The sequence below is a fragment of the Durio zibethinus genome, chromosome 12, assembly GCF_047325235.1.
Source record: "Durio zibethinus cultivar Kanyao isolate XHJ-2024 chromosome 12, ASM4732523v1, whole genome shotgun sequence".
Taxonomy (NCBI): domain Eukaryota; kingdom Viridiplantae; phylum Streptophyta; class Magnoliopsida; order Malvales; family Malvaceae; genus Durio; species Durio zibethinus.
Window position 1 is genome coordinate 4,624,189 of NC_143173.1, and position 19,569 is coordinate 4,643,757.

Sequence of the window (19,569 nt, forward strand, 5' to 3'; positions counted from 1 at the left end):
ATCAAGTCGAGATTGGGTTCGGGTATGAAAGAACAAAAAAAAATTCGGGTAGAATCGAATTCGGGTTTAATAACATATATAAATTGGGTCAGGTTCAGGGCGAGTAAAACTCATCTCGAACCGATCCGATGACAACTCTACTCACATATTAGTTACAACAATTAGTAATGCATCATTAACTAATATTCTTTTTTTAGTGAAGATCGAAGTTTTGTTTGAATATTATCCAAAAAATTATCATTTAATTACATTAACCTTATATTTTCTGGTTTTAACTTTCTTTTATATCTTTAATTAATGTAAGATATTTAAAAAAAAAATTTAAAAAATCTATTCAATATTTAATTTTTAGTAGAATACAAAACGTTTTTTTTTTTTTTATTATTGTAACAATTCAATACTTAATTTTTCATTGTTGAATTTTTTAAAATTTATTATTCAACATCTAAATATTTTCCAAAATGTCTACTCACTGTGAGTTTTCAGATTTTTAAATAAATGACTGATTCTATGGTATTTTCACAACTTACTGTTTGAGACGTGTGTTTCTGGATGGCATAAATGAAGGTAACCAGCTCCTTTTTTTTTTTTTTTGACATTTGGTCGATTTTTCTTAAATCTGATGAGTTCCATGACTCTTTATTCAAGCCAGCAATATGGTTTTGAATCAAGATTCAAATACCTTTAAAATAATTTGAAATTTATTTTAGCAAGATTATTTGTACAAGTAGGTACATTGTCAAAAAATTTTGAACATATCTGACATAACTAATACATTGTACAGAAAAAATTAAATAATAAATTAAATAAATAAATCATCGAGGCAAGGTTTAGTTATTTTACCCAAACTTACCTTACCTTACCTTACCATAAAAAATCATCGAGGTAAGGTTTAGTATTAAATTTATCTAATTTTATGTTGTTTTGTTGTTAATTTTTTTTATAACGATTGATTTTAATTGCAATTTATACTTATAAATATAATGTTATAAAAAAATCAATTGGTTGAGAATAGACTCATTTATGGACTAAATCTTGGATAAAGCTCATGAAGTTGATGCTTGAGATAATATTTAATTAATAAAAAATAATTTTTTATTTAATTTTGATTTTTAATATATAATGATATATTATTATTATTATTATTATTATTATTATCACATTTGTTTTCGAAGTATTCAATTTAGTGTAAAAATGAATTAGGACATTAGGTTTAGTTCGTCGGTTACCAAATATGAAATCTTTTATTCATGAACTCTTTTATTTTGAAAACTCCAATCCAGCTTAGCCTTTTTAGAAAGTAGTTAAACATTAGCTCAAAATCTTTGTTCCATATTATGCATTTTGTTATTGATGAAAGCTTTTTACCAGAGTAATTTTTTTTTTATTTTACTTTTTCATTGTTTTTAAAATAGTGTTTACATTTAGCATTTAAATATAAATATATCTATTTATCTATCTATACATACATATATATATTCCGTTTTATTTTATATCCCAAAACAAAAAAAAAATATTATAGCAAATAATAATTGTAGCAAATAGCATGTCTTGATAAATTTATTATCAAAGAAAATAATTAATGAAATTATATTGGTTTAAATGTAAAAGCTAGTAAACAAAAATTAAATAATTATGAAAACCTTTAACATTTTATTGCAATCAATTGAGACATTAAATACACATTTTCATCCAATTAACCTTTTAATTTGATGAAAATAAGTGTTGCTAATTAATCAATTTTCGTCTAATAAGAGCTCAATTAATAAAAATAAATGTTTGAAAATTTAATTGATAAAATAATAAAAATTTTGATAATTATTTAATTTTAATTCAAGATCTTTTATACTTAAATCAATTAGAATCATCCTTGTGACGCCACATATATAGATATATATAATAATATTATGTGTACAACTGTATACGAAAATGATCATTAATTAAAATAAGTCCTACATATGAAAGAATGATCAAGGTCCAAAGGTTATATTTGTGATATATATACATTTTGTGCAAGGAATTAAATCCTTTTCCCAAATGAAGTATGAACTAAGAAACTGGCTTAACAACTTCTCCAAATATTAAGAGAAATTATTTGATGCATTGATTGTGAAATTTTTTAATTTCATAAATATGATTAGAAGTATAATATGTGTCTTATTTTTTATGAAATTAATATTTTATTTTTTAAATATATGCTAAAAAACATGTGACACCAAAAAAATTTTTAAATTTTGTTTGAATTTATTTTTCTTTAGACGATCTCAAAAACATACTTTTCTACATGACAAAGGGAGTTTAATGCATTGTTCAATAAATGTCACAGACAACAGCATTGATAAAAGAGAGGAAACGATTGTTTTTTTTTTTTTTTTTTCAATCTTTCGGGAGGATATAAGATTTTATAATGGAAAAATATGGGGAACTCTTGTCTGGATAAGCTCTACAAAAATTTGGGTATACTATAAGCAAATACGAAATATATTTTTTTAAAGATGAAATTGGTGATCCAATCTATGTGGGACAATCTGATAGAATTATATAGTAGTATTGGTTTCAAAAATTGGGAGATGTTGTCTTCAGTGGGACCATGAGATGGTTGATGCCATTGAAGCTGTATAGTTGGCCAGGCTAGCTCTTCTGGCATGTCCAACCACATTGCATTGGAAAATATAATTATTGCAGAGGCAGTGGGAAACACTCAATGGATAGGCAGAACCATAGGCAACCATAACATGAAATTAAATGGGATTTAAGGAGAGAAGTTATATTCTTTTACTAAAACCAAACTCATTGATGGGATTTGTTGTTTATTTTTTATTTTTTTAAGTGCAACAAGCCTTTTCCTGTTAGAAAATTTATGTAAATTCTTGCGTTATGTGTTTATCTTCTTTGCTAATTAATCCAAGGGAAAAGCTATGGTTTTGGGTTGATTTTGAAGCACATGCAGGGAACAGAAGGTGCAAAAAGTAGCATCCTTCACATGTCAATCACTGCTCAAATTATTGGTGGGTTGGATAAGCTTAAAAGCACATGGCAAACGCACTGCAACCAAAAAAAAAAAAAAAAAACCCTTGAAGAAAAATTTATATGATAAAGATCTGCCGCTACTACTTCAAATGCGTTATCATCCAATTACTCGAGAAAAGGTTCTAAATACTCATCTGAAAATTTAACTCAATTGTGAATCTCATAATAGAAAAAGTTGGGAAGGAAATTCCACAACACTAATAAAGTAATTCAAAACAAGTAATTAGATACATTGCAATGCAAACACAAATTTATTTTGATCAACCATATATACAAATACATATTTAAAAGTGACAAAATATATTGTATAATTTAATCTTCTCAATATTAAAAACACGAATAATAATTTCTTTAACGACTTGCTTTTTTTTCTTCAATACTTTTCATTTTATTAGAAGGTAAAAAAAAGTTTACAATAAAAATAAAGAAAATAATATGATTAAATTTACTAATTAAAGGTAAAATATAATAGTTAAAAGTACATTATCTTATACTAATCCTAAACTATATGAAAAGGTGGAATAAAAAAATTAAAAATTCTAAGCGTTTAAGACACCAATATGAGGCTTGGTTACTAAACTAATGAACAATGTTTCATTAAACTCATTAATTTCACTAATGGAGTCGAATGTAATTCCACCGTATTCATCCAATTGTTTCATAACATTTCCTTCTTGGTCATATTTAATCCCAATAGGATCAGGGGCATCGTTTTGAATGCTCCATACCCTTCCAGAGCTACCCAAAATTCTTCCTTTTCATTCCTTTTTATATTATCAAGAACTCTGGGTAGCTGGGCAAACACTTCTGGCACATAACTATTTGCCTCAGCATCAAGCTTGAACTTCAAAATTCTCCTTCTAATGGATTCTGCCAGTAGAAGGAAGGAGCTTTTTTTGCTTAGAGCAACACCGTTAGGAAAACCTTAGTCCCTTGTGTAGTACATGTACTTTTTTAGTGGAAAGATCATATTTAATCAATCTTCCACTTCTATAATTGGTTGATCATATTAAGGAATCAGCATACCTACATAATCATAAAAATAATTAGTTTCTTTTTTAATTATTTGATATAAATTATAATTGATTTGAAAGTAATTTTTATTTAAATCTCAATGCTTTTATAGAAAAGAATTGAGTTTTCCGCTTCATGCCTTAGTGGTCACAGAAGCCTTTAGGAAGACATAATAGCTTGATTTTGAACCAAACCTTTCCCCTTCCCTCTTGTAATAGAGCTTTGCCCCTCCCTTGAAACCAAAAAAAAAAAAAAAAAAGGTTTTTGTCCGAACAATTTATCTTTGTAAATGTGACTAAAATAAATTTATTTAATAATATCAATATACATTTTATTTATGAATTTATAATAAAAAAATTTTCAAAAAAAAAAAAAAAGTAGGGCAGTTTGAGTACTATTGTTTCAATAAGGACAAGAAAGTTGTTTGTTTAATTTGTTTCCTTTTTCTAGCCGATTTGGATATTCGGGAATAAATTCATAAATCACAAATTAGAACATAAAATGGTATGTGAGGATATAAGAGTACTTCTCCGAAGATCTGATTTTCCCAGATTAGTTTCATCGAAAAATGTTTTCCAAGGCTTTGATTTTGTCTGTCTCTCCCTCATTATGAATAATAATGCAAGTAAAGCCCTCCATACAGTAAATTCCTAATTGGTGAATTTCCATCCCATGTGATTGTAAAAACCTTTGTAATTTTAATTTCTTGTAATGTAAAGAACTTTAGCTTAGTCCTTGGAGAAAAATAGAACCTAGCTAAAATATTTATTGTAATTAAACCCTCCATATGGCTATATAATAGAACCTAAAAAAATATATAGACCTATGTAATTGCTCACTAGTCCTCTCTTATTATTCATTTTAATTTTTTTTTGTAAATTTTTCATCAATATAATTTATAAAAAAAAAATTGAGGGCGGGAAATTCATAAATAAGGAAGAATATGAGAAAAAGAAAAAGAGAGGTACCTTCTTTGGAAGATAAGGCTACTATCTGTAAAATAGACAACTCTGGTATTGATATCAATATCTAAACCATTTGTAAATCTAAATGGGATTCCTTCAGCTGAAGTAGCAAGTGTTTGAGCCATGCCACCATAAGGTCCGACCGCTAGGAGGCCGAAGTAAGCATCTGCAATGTAGAGATCACATGTTGCTTTGTTGAATTTCAGACCCAATGGCCTTCCACATATTGGTTCAAGGTTGGGATTTGCTGAACCATCACAGAGCTTCCTATTCCTAATATCCAACAAAGAAACCAATAACTAATCAATCGGTATTTGGTTATTATAACCTCTATATTTGATCGAAAGATTTTGATGAAGAAATTGACCATTATTTTAGCAGATAGAAATAAAACTGCGCAAAAAAAAAAAAAAAAAAGACTAACAATTAAAGAAATTTACTATATATACCTGATTGGTGAAGGTATAGCAAACTCTTTCCAACCAAGATTTGGTCCTTGCCATTTGAATATTCTACCATCAGATACACCAACATATGCTCCTTCTCCTTTGCAATCGAAGGCGTTGCTTTCAGGTCCTGTGACATGAGTGAGGTTGATTTGGTGGTAATTCTTTGAGCTAACATCACCCTCATGATTAGGAAGCTGTTGCTGGGATTGTTTGATGTTTAGAACGAGGAAAAACTCGAAGAACAAAAGCTTGAATGAATGAGATTTCTTCATGGTTGAATTGGAAACAAAGCTAACAATGGAGATGTAAGAATTAACTTATAAGGAAACTTATATTATCTAATAAAGGTGACAAAACAGTACTTGAAAGTGAAAGAGGACGTGAATTTGAATATGTATTTATAGTATTAACTGCTTGAGAAGTAATAAAATCCAATTTCAACCCAAATCAAACTACTAGCTATCGTGGGAATTCGCTTGGATATAAAATTATTATTCAAGACCATAAAAATATCATAAAAAGTTACATATACAAAGGCAAAGGCAAAGAATTTAAGATATATGAAGGAGTGTTTTTTGTCCTTAACCCTACCCCCACACTCTTTCAAACCCAAGGTATGGTTCTTATTACTGGCTTCCCATGGCTTTCGCACCAATTAGGTCCAAATGATATGATTAAACCTTGAAAATATTATCACTTTGCTTTTAAATATCCTTTATACATAAAGAGAGATTTTTTTTTAATCTAATAATGTCAAATATTTGGTTAAATTTGAGAAATCAAAACTATTATTTTAGAATTGAATTTTTTTAATTTATCATTCGAAGGTTATTTTATTTAATATAATGATAATTAAAAATTATTGTGTAAATTAAAATGCATTATTCTTTTTTTTTTTTTCAAAATTTATAACTATTAATATACACAAGTATGTTATATAATTTTTTATGTTGATCATTCAGTTAAAAAAATTAATGTCAACAAAACGGGATGAGACAAATATAAATATTGAAAACATCTCGAGAGAGGAACTACCCCATCTTGAATCCCTCCCTGTTACATATTATAACTAAAAGTTTAAAATAATTTTTATATATTTATATTAAATTAAAATAAATATAAAAAATATGTTAAACGAGTTTCACATAGATGTATTTGTGTGATTTCATTTAAACGTATTTTTTTATATTTTATACATATTTAAAATGTCAAATACATATAAGATATAAATAATATCATGTTAAAATTGTATTGACAAAATTAAAAATGAAATGTAGTTTTTCAAAATTTATATATAATTTTCACCTTATTATTTTTATTATCATTTGTATATCGTGTTATTGCATCATATTTAAAATTACAAGTTTAAGTTTTATTACTGTGACAAAAAAATCACTAGGATTATATTCTGATAGGAATAGAATTGTTAATTAGATAACTTTTAAAGACATTTAAGTCAATTATTTTTTGTAGAACTTCAGGAAATTGATATTTTTAGATAAACAGATGAAAGAGACAATGAACTTACACAGACAAAAAAACAATAAAGAGAAGACAAAGTCACCCAAGTTGGTGGGTGGCATAAATGGCTTCTGTCAACCAAAACGTACCCATTTGACTCCCTACCAACATAAATATATATATTTTGCTCAAAAAAGGGTAGTTGTGTTAGTCTTTGTGAAGGTTCCTGGATGTGGTCGGACATTTCCATGGTGTAATTGGCTTTTAGCCCTGTGATCCTCCGTTACTGCTGCTGCGGCTAAGTGATTCATTAATCGCCTTCTTAGATTTCCGGCGGCTTTTTTTGCTGGAGCCTGAAGAATTGCTTTCATCATTTGAGGCCCTGCTGCTACTGTGATTTCCCTGCTGCAATTTCCTGCTGCTCTTACGGCTTAAAGAAGCACTTCCATCCGGTGATTTTTTGCTGCTAGTTCTATGGCGTGAAGAGACACTTCCGTCATTGGATTTTTTGCTACTCTTACGACTCAATGAAACATTTCCATCAGTTAATTTCCTGCTGCTGTTATGGCCTGAAGAATCATTTCCGTCCTGTGATTTCAAGCTGCTCTCACGACTCACAGAAACAGTACTCCCATCAGTTGATTTCCTGCTGCCCTTTTGACTTGCATGACTACGCTCATCATGTGCACTACTTTCTTCCATGGAAGAAGCATGGCCTAATGAAAACAGTGATGTCGCAATATTTTGGCTGAAAGCATTTTCTTCATGTGTATTCATACAGCTACTGCGGCTCGAAGAAACACTTCCCTTATCACTGTGGTCATCATCTGATTCACTATGTGTATCAGCATCATGAACAGAGCTGTCCTGTTTCTTCAGCTTCCCAGCATCACCACCATCCAAGAATTGCAGCTTAGTTGAGATGCAATGCAACTTGGATGAGATGGAAGCAGGAAGAGTGGGAGGAATGCTTTTCTCTTCTGTGGCAGTAGAAAGGAAACTGAGGGCTATCACTAAATCACTCATCAAAGGACGGGCTGAAGCTTCATCTTGCAAACACATAGCAGCTATTGCAACAGCTTGATTCAAACCCCTTTCCGGGAATCGCTTCTTAAGTAAAGGATCTGCCATATCTGGATACATTTTTGGTTCCCTGAATATTGGTTGTGCCTGTTCCAACATAGGGTGATACCAAGTGGTTAATTCTTTTCCTAATTTAATGGCACAAAATATTGGAAAGCCATCACTTCCTTTCTTCTACAAAAAAAAAAAATCACACTTACCCAAGCAACTAAGTTTTGCTCGTTGACAGGTTTGGTAGTGTCAATGGCCCTTCTTCCAGTGATAAGCTCCAGTAGAACAACTCCAAAACTGTAGACATCTGCAACAGTTGTCAGTTTACCTGATCTTGAATACTCTGGAGCAATGTAGCCATAAGTACCCATCACACTTGACTGCATAGGCATCTTGTCAGCTGAAGGCCTAAGCTTGTCCAGTCCAATATCAGACAGTTTTGCATTGAATTGTTCGTCCAACAAAACGTTTGAGGACTTGAGATCACGACATATCGCAGGAGGATTGGCCTTTTCATGCAAATACTCTAGACCTTGAGCTGTCCCATAAGCTATTTTCATTCGGGTTATCCAATCCAATGGCTTTCCACCAGCCTTCATATCTGCAATTACACTATACAAATATTAAAATTTTCTTTCACTTTCACATTTACCATGTTAATTTTTAAGCACAAAGATATAAAAATTACCATATAATTCGTAAAACAATTTACTGAAAATGAAAAAAGCCCAACAACTTACTAGAGTTACGAATTTTTAGTTCTAGTGACCCCAGTTCAAGTTTTGACAACCTACGTATATAAAAAAAAAAAAAACAGACAGAAAAAAAAGTTTGTATATACCAAGTAGATGATCTTCTACGGAACCCCCTGACATGAATTCATAAACCAAAAGCCTCTGATCTCCATCAGCACAATATCCAATGAGATTAACCAGATTTGGATGCTGTAAGAGACTAAGTTGTCCAATTTCCGCAAGAAACTCCTTGTTTCCATCCATTGCATTCCTGTCAAGTTGTTTCACAGCAACCACCTATTTCCAAATTCCAATGAAGGGTATTTAGGAATAAACAATTTTACAATTTACAAATAAAAGAGTCGGTGATTTTAATCATATAAAAATTAAATTCCGAGGTGAGTTTCTGGACTTACTTTGTCAGTGTCCAGATTTTGATCCAATCAGCATTTTTTTTTTTTTTTGCTTAAGAGAAAGAAGCAAAGAAACATAGAAAGAGCCATAAAAAAGGTGTAGGAGGTAAAGAGCACCTGACCGGTAGCCTGAAGAGTCCCCTTGTAAACTCTTCCGAAACTACCTTCACCCAACAAACATTCTTGACGAAAATTCTTTGTTGCGGCGGCTAGCTCACGGAAATTGAATGTTTGAGCCGCAGTGTTTCCATGTTCAGCTTGGTTCGAAGACGCCTCGGTATTTTCTGTATCAGGATTTTGTTCCTTAGTTTCTTCATCCAACAAAAAGAAGAAAAAAAATAGAAAAAAGCAACAACGTTTGGGATATTTAAGCATTTGATTAATTATAGGTGCATATAATTCACTATTCTAAAAGGGTAACTTCGAATTATAAATGCATATATACGTTCAAATCCCCTTTTTTTTTTTTTAAAATTAAAACGTTGAGTTATCCTATAATTAATCTACTTTTAGAATATATATAGTGAATAATTTATATTTTTTAATATTTGAGGTTGATAAAATTTAAACTTCAATTATTGAAATTAAAAATCTAATATTATATTTTACCATAAAAACCGTGATTGTTAGAGTAGCAAACAATATCCAAACTATATCAGCACAACCTAAGAACTTAGGCCATTATTTCCTTATGGAAATTATGCAGAATGGATCTATAATACAATTCAATATACTTATTACTCATATTTTTAATGATATTGCATAACTTACATAGGATAATTTTTTCTTTGGAAAAAATTGAGATTTTGGATTTGGAGATTAGCATGAAATAATGAAGAAAAAGAGAACTAATTACTTCATATTGTCTAATCAAAGTGAACTATTTTTCTGTTTGAAAACAGCCATAAAATTTTAGAGCCACCTTTGTCGTGATGTGAATATTTGATTTGGAACAGCCTCTCCATGAACCTACAAATTTGATCTCAAATGATAAAATAAATCTTATACTTAGTCTCTAGTCACGTGATTTATTAAGAAAGTATTGAATTTTAATTTTAAAAATTAAGATTTATATTATGTTAATCTTAAATATAAAAACAAAAAATTTTGCTTGATTAATGCATATTTAACCTAACTCGACAGTGTTAGACGGTCTTGGTCGAGTTCCTATCAACATACATTAATTAAAAAAGGAATTAAGATAATGATACGTCACATTTTAAAAATAATTACATCAATAATTTGAGTTAAATTTCAAATTCAATTAACATCAAATAAGGAATTAAGGTACTTTCTCATTAGGATCTTTAAGAGAAATAGAATCCAAGGTTGGGGAAAAAACAGAAAAGAAAAAGCAAAGGGCATACCAGGTACTGTTGATTGAATAGGCTCCTTAAAGGAAGAGTCATTCTCCCTTTTGCTGCTTTCCTTCTTGCTTTTTGGTGACGAGAAACATGGGAAGCAACTCATTTTGCGATAATAAGAACCAGAATTAATTCACCAAAAAGCAATAAAAATGGCTTCGAAACACCAACAAACGATGAACAATGCTGTAGTTGATGGCGCCTCGTGCTAGGATACTCGAGAAATCAAAAGCCCGGGGAAAATTCAGTGAGACAAATTAAGCTTGCGCAGGAGCTGAGGGGGAGCCTTCAAGATATTGAAGGACCCCTCATAGGAGCAGGCGGTTTTGCAAGCAGGGAAAACAAGAAGAGATCATGAGGACCCATGCTTTTGGAAAGAAGCAAAATAAAAAAGAAAAAAAAAAGAAAGTTTTTCCTTAGAGTTCTCGGAGAAAAAGAGGGAGAATTGAGTGGACATTTGTTTAGGAGTCCTTTGAAAAGGATAGCCAAAAAATATGAGATTCAGAGTTCTGTTAGGACAGTGGAGGAGGGAAATTTTCTTGTAAATCCAGGCCATTGTTGAAAGTTTCCAACCATTGGTTTTGGAGATTATAATTAAATAGTAGTATTATTAACATAATTTTGACTTATCCAGCTTTCAAATTACACTAGAATGATGACCACCGATGTATGGGATTTTCTTTTTTTAAGAATTATTTATAAGAAACTCTTAAATTGAATAATGTTATAAATAATAATAACAATAATATTAAAAAGATGATAATTAATATCAATAACAAAATCATGATAATTATTTAAAATATTAATTTAGGATTAATTTTAAAATAATAATTTAATTTATTCTATGAATTATTTTACGAATTTCTATTCTTATACCTTTTTAAAAATAATTTGATAAATTTAATTCATGTAACAAATACATATTTTTTACAAAATTTATACATAAAAAAAGATGAAACATAAAATTAAAAACCAAATGGAAAATAAAAATAAAAATAAAAATAACTATAATGTTAAATAATAATATTATTATTCTTTAGTTTTTTTGCATTTTAATATTCAACTAAATTGTTATTCAACAAAATTTATTTTTGGCATTACCCAAGAAAGATGAATTGGCAAAAAAATAAAATTTCTTAATAAAGTTTGCCACTTGTCTTGCTCTGTGATCCAAGTGACAAGCAAAAAATGTAGTTGTCTTAACTTAATAATGGTATTATAGGAGAATTTCACGTACCTATATAAGTTAAAGGAATAGGAAGTTATTGAATTATAATTAAAAAATTATTTAAATTTTTATATTGTTTATTACAATCAATTAATTCTTTCAATATTTATTTATATCCAATAGATGTTATAGATTAAGAAGTGCAAACATGTTAGAAAAATATAACAAAAACGATTATTTTCACATAGTGTCCCTTTAGTTTTTAACTCTACAAATGGTATAAAAATTATTATAGATTTTTATATTATATATTAACTTTTAATCTTTTAAAAATATATCTTAAAAAATATTACTATCATCGATGAAAAATTTCATCGGTAATAATATGTTTTCCGTCAACAATATTATTATCTATGGAATTTACAGATAAAATTTTCTGTAGGTGATAAATAAGTTGGTAATACTATTCTATCGATAATGTGTAAAATCCATCAGTAATTATCGATAAAATTTTTCGTTGATAATTTGATCGATAATCCATCAATAAAATTTGTCGATAAAAGTGTCAATCATATGTCGGTAAAAAGCCATTGGTAATACTTATTTTTCAATTGTGTTTAATATATTTTATTTATAGTATTTGTCATTTTATTTTAGTTTTTTAATTTTATTTTTAAAGTAATTACATGAATACTAATTATACATAAATAGAAAAAAAATAAATAAACAAAATGCTTCATTTTATTTATAAAAGAATATAAAATATTTTACAAAATTATTTATGAATTCTATTAAATAAAAATACAAGAAAAAACATATATGTTACACACTCTTTCGCTGGGTCACTATCATCAAAGCCTTCTGCTACTGCTGAGCTTCCTATTTCATATATTTCACATAGTTCATAGCGAACTCCATCGATCCATAATATCTGCCCTATCACTTTCACTTGGAAAGAGTTACCATCGTTCTTCTCCAGAATAGCTTCAATAATTTGCATGTGGGCTGATGTATTTTTTTACAGGATCATCAGTGCGTTCATTGGATGAATGAGGCAACATACATCTTTCAGCAGAAATTACAAGGAGGAAAACATCTTCTCCTGGTGATGGTTTTGAGAGATCATCATACCCCGTTTTGTTTGGAAAATTTTTCAAAATAAAAAATGGGCCTTTGATCGTACTGATTACAAAATTTTGGACCCAAAGAACTAAAAGTAAAAAAATTTTAATTTTGGTTTTAATTTTAATTTTGATTTTAATTCGATTTTAGTTTTAGTTTTAGTTTTGATTTTGGCTTTTAATTTTAGTTTTATTATTTTTAAAGTTCAAGGTTAAAAAAGTAAAAAAAAAAAAAATCAGGAAAACCAAATACGTGGAAATTTTCATCGAGATATTGATCCTGGATTTGATCATTTGAGCTTAATGACCAATGCACTTATGGAAAGTTTGGGGGCTTAAATCCTTCAAAATCAAACCACAAAAAATTAATTCACAGAAATCAAATTAAAGAAAAATCACAAAATCACAGATTTAGTGAGATTGCTTTTCAAATTGAAATAGCTTGGAACCCTATATTAAGGGCTGGAATTTGTGATCAAAGGGGGAATTGGCAAGAAAACAAAGGGTAATAAACAAAGTAAGAAGCAAATTCCAGCAATTTAAAAGTTTAAATTTTTTTTGGATTTGGTGTTTTTAGTTTTTGGAATTTTGGTTTTAATTTATGGAGTTCAAGTTCTAGGTTACTTTTAAATTAGGTTGATCTCTGAAAGATTTTGGGGGTTTTTGAGAATTAGTGTTTTGATTCTTAGTTTTTTTTTTTTTTTGTTTAATTTGAAATTGGATTTTGAATTTTTTAGAATTCTGGGAATACTTCTGGGAATTTTTTGGTTAAGTTATGGCTTGGATTTGAATTTTTGTGTTTATCTAGATATTTTTGGGTTTTTCATTTGAATATTTGAATTTTTGGTTTCTGATTGAATTTTTCATTTTGGTGTTTGAGTTTCCCAGTGGTTTTCACTGTAGCTGTAAGGGTTTACATTGGCTGTTTTCTGGGATTTATTGGTTTTTTTGAAAAGTTTGAAGGTTCTGGCACCAGTGGAATATCCTGACGGAAATCTGGGAATTTAGGTTGTCGGTTGAAATTTTTGTTAAATTTCTAGAGAAAAGAAAGAGAGAAAATCTTTTAGAGAGAGAGTGGTAAAAGATTGATTTGAAGACAGAAGTAGAAATTTGGCATTTATACCCAAGGTGATATAACATTGTTTTGCAAAGCCTGACCCAAGTCCCAGTCCGTGTAGATCCATGCGTGAACTCGGTGATACGACACCATTTGGTTTCTCTTTTTTCTATTTTTGTTTATTTTTGTTTTTGTTTATTTTTTTATATATTTTATTTTAAATGTAGTTGAGTTGATTAAGATGTGGAAAAAAATTTTGATATTAATTATAATATATATATATATTGCATGATTTTATATTCGTTACATGATATAATTTTATATTTATTGCATGATATGATTATATTTAATTTGATTACATGATTATTAATATATTGCATGTTTATTATATTTATTTGTGTGATTATATATTATTTTATATTTGTTTGATTAATTAATATTTGCATGATATTTTATATTTTGTATGATATTTTATTGCATGATTTGTTACATGATATATTATATTATTGCATGATTATTGTATGAGATATTATATTATTGCATGATATGTATATTAATGCATGATATTATTTGCATGATAATTTTTGTCTATTTTAATTGATTTTTTTCTCTTTTAAATTTAAAAAAAAATTTTAAAAACTAATTTTCAATCCCACCAAATTATTGGAGGACCTAATAAATTTTATTGAAAAAATATATTTTTAAAATCCTACCAACATATTGAAAAATAATTTTTGACAAAAAATCTTACAAATATATTGAAAGATATTTTTGAAAATAAATTATTTTCACAAATAAAAGTTTTTTTTTTACAATAAAAAAATTAAATGAATCCAATGACGAAGTTTTTTCAAAATGAAAAACTAATTTTCATGAATACTCTTGAGGTAAAAAATTATCTTAAACTGCTACCAAACTATTGGAATAATTTTAAGATCAATTTTTAATAATTAAATTATTTGATAAAGTTACAAAAAGACTTGATGGCTCGAACAGTTTAAAATTAAACTAATATCATCTTTTGGATGAGTGCTATAAAGGTGCTATAACTTTCTTTATGCGTAAGCGTACTCCCAAAACTAAGATATGATTTAATAGATTAGAATATACTTTTTAAAGATACCCGAATCAAGTTTGAGACTTATCTTTAAAATGTGATAGATTCAGTTAGGTGACAAATCACACATAAACAAAAAAGATTGGTGGTGACTCTTAAAGTCTATGTCTAGCAATAAGTCTACAGATCTATACGTTATGACAATTTGGCAACTCCACTAGAGACGTCAAGAGTCAGGCCAGTAAATGATTTCTTGTTATCTAAGTCTAACTTAATAAATTTAAGAATTTCTCTCTTTGTTTGTATTTTATTTTTTTATTATTTTTTCATATTTTTCATTCATTTGCACATGCATAATATGAGCTTTATACCCGAGTTCTGTCCCTTAATAAAGAGTAAAGTATCTACGCTATTGTAAGATTTTATGTCTCTATATGAGTTAACAAAACACTCTTACTTAAATTAAACCTTTTTTGTTGGTAGCCTACAATGGGTAAGGGTTTGGGTATTTTACTAGTTTATAATGGACAATGATGTAAGCAACAATTTGAGAACCTTTAGACTATCAACCCTTTGAACCTAGCATATAAATAAACCCTAAGGGTCCAAACCTAAGTTAAAGCTATGCCTACTCTTGTGTTAGAAAATCCTAAATAGGACATATGATGGGATATTTATTCTACTTGTAAATTTTATATTATTTTTTCATATAAATTATTTGCATACTAACCCTTTATGTTGTTCTTTGTATATATTATGTATATACTAACCTTTTTCTTTTACTATGCATGCATTTACATCATTAGATTTATCATAAGGAGTAACTGCCATAAAATAATTTTAACAAAAAAAATCTCACTTATATCTATGGAAAGCCTAGCAAAGTCTTTTATTGGCCTAAAAAGGGAGTCTAAAGAGTTGAAGATTACAAACAAAAAGCTAAAAGGGAAAATTCAAGCACTCAAAGAAGAAAAGAATGAATGGAAAAGTTTATTTGTTAACCTGAACACAGCACAATCATTTACCAATCGAGAGCTGGCCCAACTTTTGAAAAAAAAATAGGCAATTGTAAGCAAAGCTACAAGAAAAGGAGCAGACACTTTCTAAACCTCAAAAGCACATCCAACTGTTAAATAGTATGGTGGTTGAAATTGAAACACAAATTAAGGCTGTGAATGGAGAATGTGAGCAAATAAAAGAGGTATATGTGAAAAAGTATAACCAGTTGGAGCTCAACTTGACCAAAGCACTGTAGCTACTTACAATGCCAAGGATATGGTAGAAAAAGTTAAAGTATGGAAGACAGGCTACCAACAGTAAGAGTATATGGCCAAGAAATGCTAGGTTTCCTTAATGAATTGCAAAGCCAATATCAACAAATTAATGATTTCTTTCCTTAATAAATTCCAGACTTTTCATGGATGTAATATTAGATTTGGGTAGAAATAACTTTAAATTCAATAAAGATTTTCTTTGTTAGCAATTGTTATGTGGTAAATTCTCTTTATTGCATTAATGTATTTTTTTGCATTCATTTTCATGCATAATTTGATGATTCTATAAACATCACTCTAAATCTGCACCTTAATTATGGAAAATCAAGGTTTAAGGATAGCTCAACCCACTTACCATCAATATAATACTCAAGCTCAAGTCAGAAGAATTGATCAAGATAACATAAGCCGTGTTGAGAAGTTGGAGAAGGCCCGATAAGAGTTTAAAGGGAACTTAGGCAAAATTCTCAAAGCATTGAATAAGTTGAATAAGAGAAAGGCCATTAAAGAAGATGCTAGCCTTAAAGACCATCCATTACAAGATGTTGTTGACCCTCTATGTCTTTTTGGCTATGGCTTATATCAGGCCTAATCAACCCAAGGCATTCTTTCATAGCAATTTACACTTCTTGCCTGACAAACTTATATAGGAATGCCATTTCCACTAACCCAGAGGTAATTTCAAAGTTTTACGAATATTGTCTTCACTGAAAAGGTAGTAGAGCCAGTTTCAGTCCTTAACTTCAATGACTTTTAAAGAGAATGAAAAGCTAAAATTAAAGGTAGTTGAAAGTTTATACGATTCAAAGTCTAAACATAAGATGAATTTGATAGAGGAAAGGCTATGAGCTATTGAAGGTATAGACATTTATGGCTCTATGGATGCAACTAACCTCTATTTGGTCCTAAATGTTATAATCACACCAAGTTTAAGGTCTTTGAGTTTGAGAAGTGCATTGGTACTAAGTGTCCAATCATACATGTCACTATGTACTATACAAAATTACTACCTACATTAATGATAAAAAGTTATTGATGCATGTATTCTAAGATAGCTTTACTGGCTTAGTTACAAAATGGTATATTCAGCTAGATCGAGCTTGCATTTGCTCTTGAAAAAAGCTTGCTCAGGCAATTATTAATCAGTACTATTACATCATTGACTTGGCCCATAATTGTTTTTCTTTACAAAACATGGAAAAGAAAGTAAAAAAGTCTTTTAAAGAGTATGTCTAATGGTGAAAGGACATGGCTACTCAAGTTCAACCTCTTTTAATTGAGAAAAAAACTACAGTACTATTTTTTAGCACTTTAAAAACACCCAATTATGAAAAGGTGATAAGAATATAATAAAAAACTTTATTGATATGATAATCTTAAGGGAGATTATTGAAAATGACATTAAGAGTGACAAGCTTGAGGAAAGAGAAACAAATAGCACTAAGAAAGGTGGGATGCCTAAAAAAAAAGAAACTAAAGCACAAATTATGAGTTCCGAGGGGCAACAATTCAGAAGTTATATTTCATATCCAACACCCATTCATCTTGCTTACCACAATGTAATTAATAATATTGTACAAGTTCCTTAGTAACCTAATTACCCAACCATGAATAACATTTCCCTAAGTCTTTATCAACCAGCTTTTCAAGTACCTACATATGGGTCTAGTCCTATTATTACACCAATTTTAAGGCCTAACAATCAAGCGAATGGTTCAAGAAGATCCAGAAGTAATTAAGAGAGTGCTTGTATTTATCCTATCCCAATAACCTATACTAAGCTATTCCCAGAATTAGTCAAGAATAATCTGGTATCCCTAGTTCTTTTGAAACCATTGAAGCTACTTTATCCCAAATGATACATTATTAATGCCACATGTGATTAGCATAACAGGAATGTGAGTCACTTTATAAAAACTTATCCTGCTTTTAAGCATAATGTACAAAGTTTGATTCGAGTAGGCTCGGTGAGCTTCAATGGATCAAAGGAGTTGAACGTTAACAAAGGCTTTTTGCCTGATCACCTAGGGATATAATTTTGGGAAAGATACGCAAAGCTTATTGGAACTGCTTATCATCTTAGTATTTTTTTAGAATATGGACCTCTTTATGTACTTGAAACTTAATTTATTTTTCATAAATTTAATAAAAGTGATAGATATGATGCATTTTTATGACATTTATTCTTTTATGTAAATCATCATTATATGTTTTTACCTTTTCACATATTTTCTTATACCTCATTCTTTAATTTCAAATAATGAATATTCAAACAGTCGTGATAACAATTCAAATTTTGATTTTGAAAGTATTATTCATGTTGGTATGATTGATAAGCTAAGATTGTTAATTTATTGGGATTGTTGAATAAAAAAAGATAAATCTGGCAAAGAATTTTGTTCATTAAAAGAGGAAAATGATGCAGTATGTGATCTTTGTAACGGTTCATTAACAAGTTTGCTATTAGTCAATAAATATTCTTCATTAAGAGTATTCATATTTGAGATGAGAAATGTCCATCTTTTTCTACCATTCACAAAAAAGAGTAAAATTATCCTTTACTACCCCATTTGAGCTTGTTGAAATTTTCTTTTAAGGAATCTTAAACCAAAGATCACCCCTACATTGGGGGCAAAGTTTGAGAAGTGTTGTTTACAAAAAAAAAAATGAAAATCCTTAGTGATTTCAAGGGCAAAGCCCTTTTGTACTCAATTTTTTTTTGAAAAATGATGAAAAGTACAAAAAAAAAAAAAACAAAAAAAGAAATTGAAAGGGGAAAAATATCAAAGTGCTATACATAGAAAAAAATAGTCCTTGGTTTGATTATCCTTCAAATACAGTTTCGGTCTATTGTATCCATTTCTCTTATAAACCCTCACCTTAGCCTACGTTATGTTTCTTAAAAGTCTATTTTAATCGAATATGAATACTCGAATTGAAGAATCATGAATTGAACTAAGGCAGATTTACCATTAAATTGTTTAGGATTTTGATCAAAGTGTCACTAATGGCTCAAAAGGAAAGAAAAATAAAAAGAAAAGAAAGATGTACAAAAAAATGAAAAAATAAAAATAAATAAAAATAAAAAGAAAAAAAGAAGACTTAAACTGAAAACCCGAGAAGGCGATTTAAGTAAAAATATAAACTTGAGAAAATAGCTTCATTTAAGGATCTTAAGAATATGGATGATTGGTTCAAAGATTGGGAACATTGATCAAATGTGTTTTTGAGAAAGAATTTTGAGTTAGAGTTTAAAATTATCTTCCATTTAAATAGTCATAGTATTTTGCTTTTATTCATCTTTGATTTGTTATTAACCAAACTTCCTTTCGAAACCTAATTTTCTTGTTCTTTACCAAATGTGTCTCCCTTGAATGAATTGAGAAAA

General features: G+C 29.0%; 1 protein-coding gene and 1 pseudogene across 1 annotated transcript; both read right to left on the reverse strand.

Annotated features, from left to right (window-relative positions):
• Positions 1 to 3,569: 3,569 nt before the first annotated feature.
• On the reverse strand, positions 3,570 to 5,730 carry LOC111297466 (protein STRICTOSIDINE SYNTHASE-LIKE 10 pseudogene; annotated as a pseudogene).
• A 1,197-nt stretch (positions 5,731 to 6,927) lies between these two features.
• LOC111297467 (putative serine/threonine-protein kinase PBL25) lies at positions 6,928 to 10,950 on the reverse strand. The gene is made up of 5 exons (XM_022892189.2): positions 10,508 to 10,950; positions 9,258 to 9,424; positions 8,835 to 9,024; positions 8,203 to 8,594; positions 6,928 to 8,089 (listed from the first exon to the last, which is right to left on the reverse strand). The coding sequence occupies exons 1-5, from the start codon at positions 10,608 to 10,610 to the stop codon at positions 7,184 to 7,186; spliced, it is 1,758 nt and encodes a 585-aa protein (XP_022747924.2). The 5' UTR covers positions 10,611 to 10,950; the 3' UTR covers positions 6,928 to 7,183.
• Between the last annotated feature and the right edge of the window lie 8,619 nt (positions 10,951 to 19,569).